The 16,222-nt window shown below is 33.7% G+C and overlaps 1 protein-coding gene across 1 annotated transcript in view; it reads right to left on the bottom strand.

Annotated features, from left to right (window-relative positions):
• The window catches only part of MIB1 (MIB E3 ubiquitin protein ligase 1), a 152,708-nt gene that overhangs the window by 8,492 nt on the left and 127,994 nt on the right, over positions 1-16,222 (bottom strand). The window contains exons 18-20 of the mRNA XM_074276439.1: positions 10,379-10,457; positions 6,350-6,463; positions 2,030-2,130 (exon numbers count right to left, since the gene is read on the bottom strand). Of these exons, the coding sequence (XP_074132540.1) occupies positions 2,030-2,130; positions 6,350-6,463; positions 10,379-10,457 (294 nt within the window). The remainder of the gene's footprint in view (positions 1-2,029; positions 2,131-6,349; positions 6,464-10,378; positions 10,458-16,222) is intronic.

Genomic DNA, 16,222 nt, shown 5'->3' with positions numbered 1-16,222 from the left:
TACTAGACCCTTCAGATGCTACCTTCACCCAGCAACTCTTACTTTGAAGATCATCACTTTCACCTCTATCACCCTATTTAAATGATTAAGTAGTCACCTGCTATGTCTCATATTGTTCCTCTCTTATTTTTCAAGTAACTCTAAATCTGGCTCGAAAACGTGTGTGTGTGTGTGTGTGTGTGTGTGTGTGTGTGTGTGTGTGTGTGTGTGTGTGTGTGTGTGTATGTGCGTACACATACACACCAAAGTTCCCTCAAACATTCTGGACTTATGATCTGTCAATCTCTTCAACTCTCATGATTTACTCCTTCATTCGGCATGGACTACAGATTTTTGTGTCTTTGACGTTACCACCAAGATTAAATATATAGAGGTGCAAGGGCTTCTATATCCTTTGTAACCCAACATCACAACATGCTACTCTTCATCTCTCTGCATGCCTTAAATCTACTCACAGAATCCTGAAATTTCAAAGGTGGAAGGAATTTTATTGGTTATATATTACAACCTATATTTGAAAAAGAATTCACAGCCTCTGTCTAAAGACCTCTGACAAGGACAAACCTATAACCTCCCTAAGTAAGCTCATTCCATTCTTGGATAGCTTTAACTATCAGTCAGCTATGTTTATATAATGCCTAAATCATAAATCTACCATCCTGTGGCAAACAGAAAATTTCTTCAACTGACATACTTTCAGTTTATCATGTCCTCCAACACTTTTCATCTTCCAAGATAAACATTTCTATTTCATAGGATCATACTCTAGAGTTGAAATGGCTCACAGAATCATGAATTCTTAGCATGGAAGAGATCAGATATTATTAAAAACCAATATTCCTACTGTATTACAGATGAGGAAATTGAGGTACTAAAATTAAATGATTTGCCCAATGTTATATCATGAGATGAAATTTGAACTCGAGTCTTTCTAACTCCAAATACAAAATAGGGAGATCAAAGATCAAATACAATGCTGTGCACCTACCATACCATTTTGCCTCTCATTGGTTCCTTCAACCAATCTTCATGTCATGAATCTGAGGCATTTTTTGTCATCTTACAATTCTTTTCTAGCTATTCTTTAATTTTTCATTGTCTTTCATTAAACATAGTGCACAGAAGTGAGCACAGCACCCTACAAGACTACTGTACTTCCTTATTCCTGGAAGATGTATTTCTTGTAAAGCAGTCTAAAATTTCATCAAGTTTTCGTGGGTTTTTTTGGGGGGGAGAGGGGGCTGTTGACTGTTGATCATAATATTGAGTTCACAAGAACCAAAATTCCTGGATCTATTCCATACAAAATTATGTCTGTGAATAAGCCATGGAAACATAATTGTTGAATGTCAGAGAGGAGCTTTTAATAAAAATTTTCCCTATTTACAATTCAAAATTTATAAATCCACTATGAGTCTATTTCAAAAAATTTTGAAACTATTTTATATGTTTTTATATCTTCTAGTAAAAGAAATTTTAAACCAACATAATACAAAATACTTTCATGAAAAATCTGTTGTTTTCTTCAAGTTAGCTCGCTGGTTGTACATGTGAATTTTTTACATGAAAGAGATTCTGAAAATTTAGCACCAATTTTAAATTTGTTTTAGAATGAATCTAGTTTCCTTCCAAAAGCAAGAATTTACAAGGCCATAAGTATATCCAGAAAATGGATCTAATTATGTTAATTTTAAGTCAAGGAATTTTAATCACTTGATTGCATGTACTTAATATGTAATTCTAATCTAGTATCTGACAACATGCATTTCTCTATAGTACTATTTATTTTAGGACTGCTTTATAAGCATAAATACAAAAGAAAGGGATAAGTATTTTTTCCAGCTGCAAGAGAACACTGAAATTTCAAGTTTTTATCCAACGCAATAATTCCTATCAACCAGATTTAGATTAAAGGGCAAATGTTTGAGGTATGAAACAGAACTTTAATTTCAGAAAGTAAATAAATGACCTTTTCTCCTAAAAATTATTCACAAAAATCAGCATTTTAACATAAAGATTTTTTTTTTACCTGCTCTTTGATATCTTGTAACTGCTGTTGTAACTTCTGCACATCAGCATTGACATTGGTATTGTCTTTGTCCTTCTGTAAAACTGGAATGTTTCCACTTGCTGCAACAGAGAGAATATCTTTACATCTTCCTCTTCCTAACCCTAATAGTATATAGTATCATTACATGATTTTTTTTTTTTTTTGAGAGGCAATTGAAGTTAAATGATTTGCCTAGGGTTACACAGCTAATTAGTATTAATAAGTGTCTAACTTCAATGGCACAAACTAGGCATGGACCCACAATTAGCACCACATACTAAGATAAGATCAAAATGGGTCCAAGATTTAGGCATAAAGAACGAAATCATAAATAAATTGGAGGAACATGGGATGGTTTACCTCTCGGACTTGTGGAGGAGTTAGGAGTTTGTGTCCAAGGGAGAACTAGAGACCATTATTGATCACAAAATAGAAAATTTTGATTACACTAAATTAAAAAGTTTCTGCACAAACATAGTTTTGCATTAGTTTATGCAAACAAGATTAGAAGGAAAGTAACAAATTGGGAAAACATTTTTACACTTAAAAGTTCTGATAAAGGCCTCATCTCCAAAATATACAGAGAATTGACTTTAATTTATAAGCAATCAAGCCATTCTCCAATTGATAAATGGTCAAAGGATATGAACAGACAATTTTCAGATGATGAAATTGAAACTATTTCCACTCATATGAAAGAGTGTTCCAAATCACTATTGATCAGAGAAATGCAAATTAAGACAATTCTGAGATATCATTACACACCTGTCAGATTGGCTAAGATGACAGGAACAAATAATGATGAATGTTGGAGGGCTGTGGGGAAAACTGGGACACTGATGCATTGTTGGTGGAGTTGTGAAAGAATCCGGCCATTCTGGAGAGCAATCTGGAATTATGCCCAAAAAGTTATCAAACTGTGCATATCCTTTGACCCAGCATTGCTGCTATTGGGCTTATATCCCAAGGAAATACTGAAGAAGAGAAAGTGACCTGTATGTGCCAAAATGTTTGTGGCAGCCCTTTTTGTAATGGCTGGAAACTGGAAAATGAATGGATGTCCATCAATTGGAGAATGGTTGGGTAAATTATGATATATGAATGTTATGGAATATTATTGTTCTGTAAGAAATGACCAACAGGAGGAATACAGAGAGGCTTGGAGAGACTTATATCAACTGATGCTGAGTGAAATGAGCAGAACTAGGAGATCATTATACACTTCAACAATGATACTATATGAGGATGTATTCTGATGGAAGTGGATATCTTCAACATAGAGAAGAGCTAATCCAATTCCAATTGATCAATGATGAACAGAATCAGCAATATCCAGAAAAGGAACACTGGGAAATGAGTGTAAACTGTGAGCATTGGTTTTTGTTTTGTTTTGTTTTGTTTTGTTTTGTTTTATTTTTCTTCCCAGATTATTTTTACCTTCCGAATACAATCCTTCCTTTGCAACAACAATTCGGTTCTGCATATATATATATTGTACCTAGGATATACTATAAGACATTTGATATGTATGGGAATGCCTGCCATCTAGGGGAGGGGATGGAGGGAAGGAGGGGAAAAATTCGGAACAGAAGGGAGTACAAGGGATAATGTTGTTAAAAAAAATTACCTATGCATATGTACTGTCAAAGAAAATGTTATAATTATAAAAATTAAGAATAAATAAATAAATAAGTGTCTAACTTCGGTTTTACACTCAGGTCCTTCTGACTTCAGGATCAGTGTTCTATCCACTATATCATCTAGCTGTCCCTTACATAAATTTTTTAATATTGAAATATATATATTTTTTATTGAAATGGGCATTATTATTAGGCTGAATTTTAAAACAAGACTCTTTTAAATAATGGGCATATTTGGCACAGCAATATAAAAAAGCAGATTACTTCACTTGCAGTGCCTAATTAGAATAAGCCTCAACAAAGATGACTTTCCTTGCTTCCCCTTGTCAGATGCGTAAATATCTGTTATGTTTGCTCTCTATATGCTGTGCTATATAAAGAGTTAAAAGTGAAAACTATTAATCTGAAGATTTTGGGAAGAGACTGAACTGAGGCCATTGAAGATAATCTGTCCCAAAGTTCAGTTTCCTTTTATTTGTTTTTTTTTAAAAGACATATTTTTATTGATATTTTCTGGTTTTGTTTTTTTTTAAACATCATTATAGTTGTCCCAAGTGGCGTTCTTTCCATTTATGTTGTTTTAGTTAATATGTGTATTGCTTTCTTGGTTCAGCTTACTTCACTCTAAATTGATTCATTCAGGCCTTGCCATGCTTTTCAGTAGTCACTGTATTAATCATTTCTTATAGCCCAGTGATATTCTATTACATTCACATACCATAATTTTATTAGCCATTTCCCAAATGATAGATATCTACTTTATTTCCAATTCTTAGCTAACACAAAAAAGTGCTGTTGTAAATAATCTGTTGTTCAATGAGGACTTTCTTATTGATGGCTTCCTTGAGATACAAGTCCAGTAATGGACTCTTTGGTTCAAACGGGATGGATATTTTCCTAGTTTCCATATATATGAAAAATACTTTTGTTCAGCACAGAGAGATCATTTTTTTAAAAATTAATTTTATAATTATAACATTTTTTGACAGTACATATGCATAAGTAATTTTTTTACAACATTATCCCTTGTACTCCTTTCTGTTTCGAATTTTTTCCCTCCTTCCCTCTACCCTCTCCCCTAGATGGCAGGTATTCCCATACATATTAAATATGTTATAGTATATCCTAGGTACAATATGTATGTGCAGAACCAAATTTTGTTGTTGTTGTTGTTGCAAAGGGAGAATTGGATTCAGAAGGTAAAAATAACCAGTGTTCCTCCTCTGGGTGTAGCTGATTCTGTCCATCATTGATCAGTTGGAATTGGATTAGCTCTTCTCTATGTTGAAGATATCCACTTCCATCAGAATACATCCTCATATAGGATTGTTGTTGAAGTGTATAATGATCTCCTAGTTCTGCTCATTTCACTCAGCATCAGTTCATGTAAGTCTCTCCAAACCTCTCTGTATTCCTCCTGTTGGTCATTTCTTATAGAACAGTAATATTCCATAACATTCATACACCATAATTTATCCAACTATTCTCCAATTGATGGACATCCATTCATTTTCCAGTTTCTGGCCACTACAAAAAGAGCTGCCACAAACATTTTGGCACATACAGGTCCCTTTCCCTTCTTTAGTATTTCCTTGGGATATAAGGCCAGTAATAGCACTGCTGGGTCAAAGGGTATGCACAGTTTGATAACTTTTTGGGCATAATTCCAGATTGCTCTCCAGAATGGTTGGATTCTTTCACAACTCCACCAACAATGCATCAGTGTCCCAGTTTTCCCATATCCTCTCCACCATTCATCATTATTTTTTCCTGTCATCTTAGCCAATCTGACAGGTGTGTAATGATATCTCAGAGTTGTCTTAATTTGCATTTCTCTGATCAATAGTGATTTGGAACACTCTTTCATATGAGTGGAAATAGTTTCAATTTCATCATCTGAAAATTGTCTGTTCATATCCTTTGACCATTTATCAATTGGAGAATGGTTTTATTTCTTATAAATTAGAGTCAATTCTCTATATATTTTGGAGATGAGGACTTTATTGGAACCTTTAAGTGTAAAAATGTTTTCCCAATTTGTTACTTCCCTTCTAATCTTGTTTGCATTAGTTTTGTTTGTACAAAAGCTTTTTAATTTGATGTAATCAAAATTTTCTATTTTGTGATCAATAATGATCTCTAGTTCTCCTTTGGTCACAAATTCCTTCCAGGGAGATAATTTTTAATAGGAATCTTAACTCTTGCTAAAAGTAGTATAAGATATTATAAAAAAAAAAAAAAAAAAGAGTGCTAAATAGATAGTCTCATATCAAATAGAAGACAGAAAGGTGTCTGATTTCATTACCAGCCCCACCCACCATATTCTTTTTTTTCTTTTTTCATTTCAATGTAGATTTTCTTCATAGTTAAAGCTTTTTAAGTTTTGTAATCCCCATATGAAATTAAAATAACTTTCTTTCCTGACTATTTTATTTATAACAACAGACCAACAAGCATATTTTATCTTTTTTTATATGTGAGAAAAGTTTATTATTAATAAGGAGATATAAAAGGGAATAGAGTGTAACCTCTTTGAAGACAAGAGCTTTAAATTTTGTCTTTTGTTCCTAAAAGCAAGAGCTAAATGATTGCTTATCGAATTAAATTAAATTAAAATGGGTTCAAGTGGAAGAAAAAATTTTTTAAAAAATAAACTCACCAATATCATCACTGGCATCTTCTGAACCTTTGCCACCACAACACATAATGAAAGGTACTCTCCGTTCAACTACTGCCCGACATTGTACACATTTCTTCATGAGGTTAGCACAGTCTGAAAAAACAAGGATAGACACATTATTTAGACAAGAAACATATTACTCTTTCCCCTTCAGCTGACTGTTCTTCTAATCTCACTAACTTTTAAGATAAGCCCCATTAAACAACTCTAATATGCTACCAGGAGGTTAACTGTGTCTACTAAAAATGTTGTGAACCCTAGAGCAAAAAAAAAAAAAAAAAAAAATCAAACCTATCCTATATTTTCAGCACACCACAATGATGGTCCATATTTTAAGGATTAACTACACTCCCTAATATTTTTGGTAAACATTTTTTCTAAAAATAAATGATATGTTTACTTCAGGAGTTTAATAGAGTAAGGAAAGAAAAGGCAGACTTCCTTTCAAAATGCAAATTAATACCAGAATACTCCTGCTACTCCCCACCTCTTACCAATACACTGTACTGCCTGGTTGGTGATTGGTTGCTTGTAAGCCCACTGTAGTTTTCTCTAAAATTCTTTTCTGATGCAAAATACTGTACTCCAAAATTTCTGCATTATGTTGAACCATTCTCTTCCTGCTGTTTCTATCAAAATGAGGCAATAAAGTAAAAATAAAAAGCTAATGTATAGAAAAATAATTTCTATGTAAAAAAAAAATAGCACAAAAGTACCATAAAATTAAACATTCTTAACAAAGCCATTTAAAAATAGAATGGGCTGCCTTGGGGGAGAAGCTGAGGAACACATGGGGAATAATAGGTTTTCAACTTCTGAATTCTTTTCACTTGTTAGGAATATTGTATATGGATTCAAAATATGAATAGGAGATAAACTACATGACCATTGAGGTTTTTTTTCCCCTTACTCATACTCAAAATGCCATTTTTCCACTACTCAAATATAAGGTAAGATATGGCTTGTAAACAAAGTTTGAACAAAACTTTTTCTCTCCCTAAAAAAACATCATCGGTAAAGACAATAAAATAAGAAGTTTTATATATTATTCATATTTTATTTAATTCATCACAAATATATAAAATTATAAGCACAGTGAAGAGTGTCTTTTCCAATATTTAAATATTGATGTAAAACATATCTTAAGAAAGAAAAAGTGAAAGCTGCTTAAGTGGAAAAACTGGAGAAAATTACAAAATCACAAAATTTAGAGCTAAAAAGACTCATAATTATGATCTTATTTAATCCTCTTAATTTTACAAATTGAGAAAACAAGTTTAGACATAAGTTTTACTCTATGCAGATCATTCCATAGCCTTCAAACTCATTCCTTTCACTTGGAGAATAATTTGGCTAGAAGTTTCTTATCACACATTAGTATTTGGAAAGGAAAAGACACTAAATTATTCAGGGGATAAACAAAACAATCTCTAATTCTACATTCCCTGAGTGTAAAGGATTCTGACTTGGGATGCAACAAAGATATGCTCCTAAAATACAATATAACCCAATGAAAGTTGGGGAAAATGGGTAAGCCATATCTGTTCATGTAGAACATATCTACATAGATGACAAAGTATGAAAAACTCTAGTGTAGAATAATTGTCTGGTTTTAGGGGAAATATTTTTCAAGTTTAAAAGGTATGATACTATACAGGATACTCCCCAAATAAACTTGTAACCTCAAGTTGAGCTTTCCTTTAGTTACTTTTTATAATCTTCCAAAAGTTTCACTACTCACAAAAATGAGCTCACTGTCCTCTATGTCTAACTCAGAATTTCATTTTGGCATAGGAAATCTTAACTGAATGTACTTGACAAAGAACATTTCCCTTACTATTTGTGATTTTGACAGGAGATTCTAGTAATAATTCTGAATTCTTAGATTAGTGCTGCAGTAAATGGGAAGTCAATAATGAAGGTATGTCACGTAGTATAGAGAGATCAGCCCCAAACTTTCCAGCTTTGTCTCTATTAATAAATATATTTCATAATGATAGGCTAAGATCAGGCCATTTTACTACTTTAATTACTATCTTATTTAGATAGTTCATTAAGTGCTGCTTACTAAATTATTTTAAGAGTATAACTTACTGTACTTTCACCCTGAGGCTGTTCAAGTGAGGAGAATGGTTTTTAAAACTTTGAAAAACCTTTAATGAAAAGAACAAAAAAATAGAGGGAAAAACATGGTATATAGCACAAAAATAGGACCTAAAAAGTACAGGGATTAGGAGGAGTAGGGGGGAAAAAAAAAAACATGATAAAATGATCTAATTTTTGCCAGCATCTCCAAAGAAATTATATTGTAACATTATTAAGGCACAAAAAGTAACAGAAAATTATAAAGTAAAGAGTTATAATAGCTGATGAAGGCTTAAGAGCAGAAACAAAGTTTGGTCAGGTAGATACATTAATTGGCAAGAAAAATATATAAAGTGTGCTTTATAATAATATAAATTATTTTTAAAGATCACACCCCAAATTGTTCATATTCTTTAACTGGCACACTTACAATATCGATAAGACTGTCGATTGGCTTAACCTTTTTTTTAAACTTAAATAACCTCTAACCATACTAGTAGGGTAGTATCCATACTACTAAGGATATGACCCACAGAGTATAAAACAAAGGGGAGAAAAGAGCTTTTTATTTTTAACAAAAATATTTCAACATAATTTATAACAGCATAAAACTGAGAATCATCCATATGTTCAATGTTTGTGGAATGGTTAATTGTAGAATATGACTTGAAAGACTATAGTATAAGAAATGACAAATGAAAAGAATGTAAACACAGGAAAACTTGATGAAAAGATGTAAAGAAAGCAAAATTAAAACAACATGCACACTGGCTTATTTTTATAAAGAATAAGGAAAAAATTTAAGAAGAAAAGTGGAAAAAAATGGTATTAATTAAAATTTATACATATTTCTATATATGTATACAAATGTGGATCTATAATTTTCTTTAAAAAAAAAAAAATAAATATCCCCAAAATCCTGCCTACAAATGTAACTAGAAATACCACCAAAAAGTCACTAAACTCATAATGAAAATGAAGATGGCTACTGAATTCTGAGCTCAGATGATAAGAGATGCTAAATGTTAATTATTATATTAATTAATTATGCTTTCCTGCTTTTCTTTGTTACAAGGGAAAAATGAAACAAGGGCAAAGTGAGAAGAAAAAAGGTACATTAGGAAATTAGTGTAAGACATTAACTACAAATAACATAAACAAAGTGCACTTTAAGTGTACTTTGCATAGATTTTTTTTAAAATTAAACTTTGTGGAGTGATAAAGGATCATTTATACAGGATGTCCCATGAATCTTAGTATAATTTTAAGTTATTACAGTGCACTAAGACTTTTGGGGGCATCCTGAATTTGGTGGACAATATCAAAGCTTCTTAAATTGTGGCTTGCAACCCCAAATAGGGTCATGAAACTGAATGTGGGAGTTGTGAAAAAATTGGCAGCAGTAAAAATATCAAATATTCCACTAAGATTTAATTCTTTATTTAAAAATAAACAAGTACATCCATCTCATTAATATGCAAATTTCTTTTGGTCTTTAATAGTAAAATTATATGTATACCAAAGAATTGTTTTAAAATAAATTTCTTTATGACTTATCAGTAAATGTTTGATTTGAATACCTATTTTATATATCTATATATCCAGGGTCACTTAAAAATTTCTAGGACAAAAAGGGATTGTAAGAGGAAAAAGCTTAAGAAGTCCTGGACATCTGCAGCAGATGCTGAGCAAGATAGGGTAAGTAAGTTCTACTTAGAAACTCTATGAAGGATGTAGGAATTAGCTAACATAAGAACACTGGGAAAACTGACTTACTAAATACAAAGGGAAGTAAATGCTAAACAGTGAAGTACTCTTCAAATACTAATTAGAGTTTTTACTGAAGCAATATGTGGATACAAGGTGCCAAACTTTATTACAACATATTGCAAAGTAAGTAAACTATTGCCTAGGAATACTTACTCTCGCAAGCACACATGTGACCACAGGGTTGAAACAGAACAGCAGCTTTCTTGTCAGAACACACCACACATTCTTCAATCTGCAGGAGTTTTGAAAACCATAGCATTAGGGAAGATATCCTAATCAATAGATCATTCAAGCAATATATATGCATTCAAGAACTTTCTGTGTAGAAGACATGTGCTGGATATTGGAGCTATTTTTAATATATCTGACATATGTGAGAATCTCTGCCCTCCAGGAGCTCATTCCATTTAACCTAAACATTACACAAATCTATGATTTAACATACATTTCTATCCAAATTTATGGATTTATAATAAATATATACATATATACACACACATATATACATATACACATATATACACACATATATACACATATATATACATATACACACACATATACATACATACACACACACACACACACACACACACACACACACACACACATAAATTCCAGGTAGAAAACTAAGATTTCAAAAATCTCAAATGAAGGAGTTATCTGAGTCCAAAACAGTGTATGATGGCAGTTCTCTGTGCCTCAGACTCACCACCTATTGCTGACATCATCATCCCTAAGTTCTAGATTCATACTCTCTGCCCCTCAAAATGGGGCATTTTTCTAAAGGAACTTTTCAAGGAAATTAAGAAAAAATAAAACTCATATAAAGACACAGAAACAGCTAAGTTTAGAGAGCACTTTTCTTACTCTTAACAGCTGAGTTCAATTCCAGATTGTCTGGGTTAGTATTTTATTTGGTGCTTTTTTTTTTTTTGACCCAACTGAATCACAGCCAGGTATAGTGACTAAACACTTAAATTGAAGTCAGAAAGACCCAAGTTCAAATCTTGCCTCAGATACTTAATAGTTAGTTGTATGATTCTAGGCAGAACAATTAAATTTCCATTTCCTCATTTACACCTATTTCCCAGGATTGTTGAGATCAATTAAGAGAGAATGTAAGTGAAGTGCTGACCAAAATGTCAAATACTATAATGGGAGTAATTATTAGTATCGTCTCTATTATTATTACTATTAACTACTCTGAAACTTAGTGTCACCTTCTCCTGAACAGTCTCTCTCCTCCCTGGTTTTTATAACATTTCTCTCTCCTGGCTCTCCCCCTACCTAACATCCTTTGGTGTCTCCAATGTAAGGTCATTCTCCATGTAAGTGTAGGTGAATTCCAGGGCTCTATGCTAGGCTTTCTTCTTTTCTACACTCTCTAAGTGAACTTATCAGTTCCTATAGGTTCAACTATGATTTCTATGAAAATAACTCTAAAATTGGTATCTCCTAAGCATCAATCCCAAATACCAACTAGATGTCCTGTAGGCATCTAAAACATATCACACTTCTTTTCCCCTAAATCCAAATACTAACTCTAAATTTCCCTATTTGAGTGAGCGCACCACTATAGTTCTAGTGACCCTCAAAGTCATGTTTATTCTTCATTCTCTGTACTCACTACCTATCATATAACAAATCAGCTTTTTGGTTTGGGGAGTTTTTTTGGAATTTGTTTTTTATTCTACAGCCACAGCTCTCTCAATATAAACTGTTTCCTCCACTCATAGTTGTTATGGGCCAGAACTCTTGTACTTGAAACAAGGATTCTTACAAGGTGTTAAGTCAGTGGAATTGATATAACAATGGTTATCTAGTTTAGCATGGTGATTAACAGTTCTGTAATTCAATACATGTACTTAGTACTTAATATAGTTCTACAAGATTCACAACTATGATAATGTAATTAAAATAGAGCATATAAAGCTGGGACAAACTCAAAGACATATTCACTTTATCTCACAACACTGTGGTGGCTGACCTCCTGCACTTCTCCCATTGAGACCAAGGCAGGTCTGAAAGGCTCTCCAGAAAGCTGCCCAGCTCCAGGAAAGGAGACAATAAAGAATTTGGACTTTAACACCTGGCTACTCTCGTGGTGATTACAGAATTGAAACGAAGGCTGGTCTACAGACCTCTAGCAAACCAACCAGAACACTACACATAATCACCACCCTAGCTCAACCCTCAACACCTCTCTCTGGGATTATTATAATGCTCCCAATTGTTCTCCCTTCCTCTATTCCCTTCTTTCCCTTATTCAATCTATAACTATCAAATGTATATTCCTAAATAAAGCACAAATGTGACTTCATCATTTCTCTGCTCAACAAGTTTCTGTGGTTTCCTTATGGCCTCCAGGAAAAAATACAAATGGATTTATTTGGCATTTAAAGTCCTCCTCAATTTGGCTCCAACTTTTTTCACAGTGACTACACACTATGCTCCCTCCTTGGGGAGCATTCAATGTTCCACGTTTAATTGGCCTTTTTGCTACTCCATAAACAAACATTTCCATCTTCCCTCTGTGCCTTAGTACCAATTGTCCTATAATTTTTCCCCTCCTTGCCTCTACCTTGCTGACGTCCTAGCTTCCATCAAAGCTTGACTCAATTTCTATCTCTACAAGAGATCTTCCCTTATTTATCGAATTATTTTTTTGTCCAATTATTTATGTTTTTCTTACCCCTGAAATTGCTTCATATTTATTTTATATTTACTTTGTGTATATAATACTGATAAAGTCTAGATTTTAACCAAAATGAAATTAGGGTTTCTGATGGTCAGGGAGTTAAATGATTAGGTCTAATGTCAGGTTTGGGGTTCAGGGAACCAGATGGAGAGGTTTGGCTCCCCTGCAACCCCTTGGGATTCGGAGCAAGGGTAGGAAGTTTTGGGGATGCCCTTCTGGCAGCGCAGAGGTTCTCTGTAAAAGAATTTACAGACCTGAAAACCTTGATTGATAAAAGGGTTTATTACAGGGATTGGAAGTAAGATTAGAAATCCTGACAGAAAGGCATAAAATCTGGTTAGGAAATAGGTGAGGCTACACGTAGCCTGTCAGATTGGCTAAGATGACAGGAACAAATAATGATGAATGTTGGAGGGGATGTGGGAAAACTGGGACACTGATGCATTGTTGGTGGAGTTGTGAAAGAATCCAGCCATTCTGGAGAGCAATTTGGAACTATGCCCAAAAAGTTATCAAACTGTGCATACCCTTTGACCCAGCAGTGCTACTACTGGGCTTATATCCCAAAGAAATACTAAAGAAGGGAAAGGGACCTGTATGTGCCAAAATGTTTGTGGCAGCCCTTTTCATAGTGGCTAGAAACTGGAAAATGAATGGATGCCCATCAATTGGAGAATGGTTGGGTAAATTATGGTATATGAATGTTATGGAATATTATTGTTCTGTAAGAAATGACCAATAGAAGGAATACAGAGAGGTTTGGAGAGACTTACATGAATTGATGCTGACTGAAATGAGCAGAATCAGAAAATCACTATACACACAATACTGTATGAAGATATATTCTGATGGAAGTGGATATCTTCAACATAAAGAAGATCCAACTAACTTCCAGTTGATCAATGATGGACAGAAACAACTACACCCAGAGAAGGAATACTGGGAATTGAATGTAAATTGTTAGCACTACTGTCTTTCTACCCAGGTTACTTATACCTTCGGAATCCAATTCTTAACGTGCAACAAGAAAATTGGATTTACACACATATATTGTATCTAGGTTATACTGTAACACATGTAAAATTTATGGGATTGCCTGTCATCTAGGGGAGGGAGTAAAGGGAGGGAGGGGAAAATTTGGAAAAATGAATACAAGGGATAATGTTATAAAAAAAATTACTCATGCATATATACTGTCAAAAATTTTTTTATAATTATAAAATTAATAAAATATATATATATATATATAATTTTTTTTAAAAAAAGGAAATAGGTGAGGGTAAAGAGAGGATGGCACTGGAAAGAGTATTCCAGTAGACAGAGGCCCTTGGCATCCTAAGCATGGCATAGCATGGCATGCTTGGAACCTCTGCAAAGAAAGGGTTTTAGTTTGGTTTTTTTATAATAAGGGGTTTTGGCTACAAGCTGAATGGGGCTCCTGGGTGGAGTCCCAAGTTGGCTTATTGCTGGGTTTCAGCTTGAGCTGAGATTCCACTCAGATAACAAGGATGAAATTATTTGTCCCTCAGGGCAGGGACCCTCACTGAGGCAGAGTTGAAAGAGATTTTCTCCTTTAAGGATTTTTAGAGTTTTGGGGTCCCCTCTTCCATACGACTAATATGCATAAAGGCAGTTTGTTTTGTTTTGCTTGTAACGCCAGCAATTTTTTTTTAAATGGCTTGTCTTTTATATTTTTATTTATTTTAAAAAATTTTTAAAAATTAATTTTATAATTATAATTTTTTGACAGTACATATGCATAGGTAATTTTTTTTACAACATTATCCCTTGTACTCACTTCTGTTCCGAATTTTCCCCTCCTTCCCTCTATCCCTCCCCCTAGATGACAGGCAATCCCATACAAATTAAATGTGTTACAGTATAACCTAGATACAATATATGTGTATAAATCCAATTTTCTTGTTGCATGTTAAGAATTGGATTCAGAAGGTAAAAGTAACCTGGGAAGAAAGACTATAGTGCAAACAATTTACATTCATTTCCCAGTGTTCCTTCTCTGGGGTAACACCAGCAATTAATACAATACACATTTTACAGAATAGCCATGTAAGCAATGCATGAAAAATTGCATTTTTTAGACAACCCTGTGCCTTTTCTTATAAAAGGGAAAAATGCCTACAACTCAAATAGTTACTTGGCTATTGCAGATTTAAAAAAAAAAAAATCAAAACCATCATTCACTTTATAAAGATTACTGCAAGTTTCTCCTTTCAAAATAATAAGTAAGAATTAATCAGAGACTTCATCTTCCAGATCCACCACAAGAATTACCTTGAGGAAGCCACAAAATTTGAGAAACAGTATACTCATATATAAAATGTAGGTAATAACAAAGCTGTCATGAGAAAGGCTCTTATTTGTGTCCCCGTATCTCCTCCCCAAAATATCATTGCCTCATAATTTACTGAAAAACTTAAGGTCCTTGAGAACTCCTCCTTCTCCCCTTCTCATCTCACACATCACTGAGATGAGTTCTGCCATTATTCCTTTCTTCACCCTGTCCCACTTAATGAGATAACCCTTCACCTTCAAGACCAACCCCCTCTATATGCACAAAGGTTACTGTTCTATCCTGTCTTCTCCAGTGTCTCCCATCTTTAGCACCCCTACTCTTACTTATCTTCTATCTCTCCTTGACAATGGCTATTTTTGTATTGTCTACAAACACACCCATGTCTCCTCCATCTTCAAAAAGCCTTCACTTAGCCTGGCCATCTTGACTAGATTTCTAGGCTAAAAAACTCAGATGGCTGTTTTCCATTGATGCCTCCACTTCATTTCCACTTTCATTTCTTCTCATGCTCTTTTAAACTCATACCCATAGACTAGTTTCCAACTTCACCTGCTCATTCCAAAGTTACCAATGCTTTTAATTACCAATTCTAATAGCCTTTATCACTGTAAATCATCTTCTTGACACTCTCTTCAATCTAGATTTTTTTTGAACATACTTTTCTCCTTGATACTCCTTTTACCTGTAGATTTCTGTGTCATTCTCCTGCTTCTCCTCCTACCTGTATGACCACTCCCTCTCAGTCTCCTTTGCCAAATCTTCATTCAGGTCATAACTATGGATTATTCAAAACTCTTCCTGGACCTTCTTTCTCTTCCATCTCTATGCTATTTCTCCTGGTGATCTCTCCAGCTTCCAGGAGATTTGATTATGCGTTTGTTATTCATTCATTCAGTTGTGTCCAACACTTTGCAACCTCATAGTCTAAAGCAAGCCAGATCCTTCTATCCTCTATTTCCCAAAGTATATCCAAATTCACATT

The sequence above is a fragment of the Sminthopsis crassicaudata genome, chromosome 1 (genome assembly GCF_048593235.1).
Source record: "Sminthopsis crassicaudata isolate SCR6 chromosome 1, ASM4859323v1, whole genome shotgun sequence".
Taxonomy (NCBI): Eukaryota; Metazoa; Chordata; class Mammalia; order Dasyuromorphia; family Dasyuridae; genus Sminthopsis; species Sminthopsis crassicaudata.
Note: the sequence above shows the minus strand (reverse complement) of the source record. Positions and strands in the feature narration are given on the sequence as shown.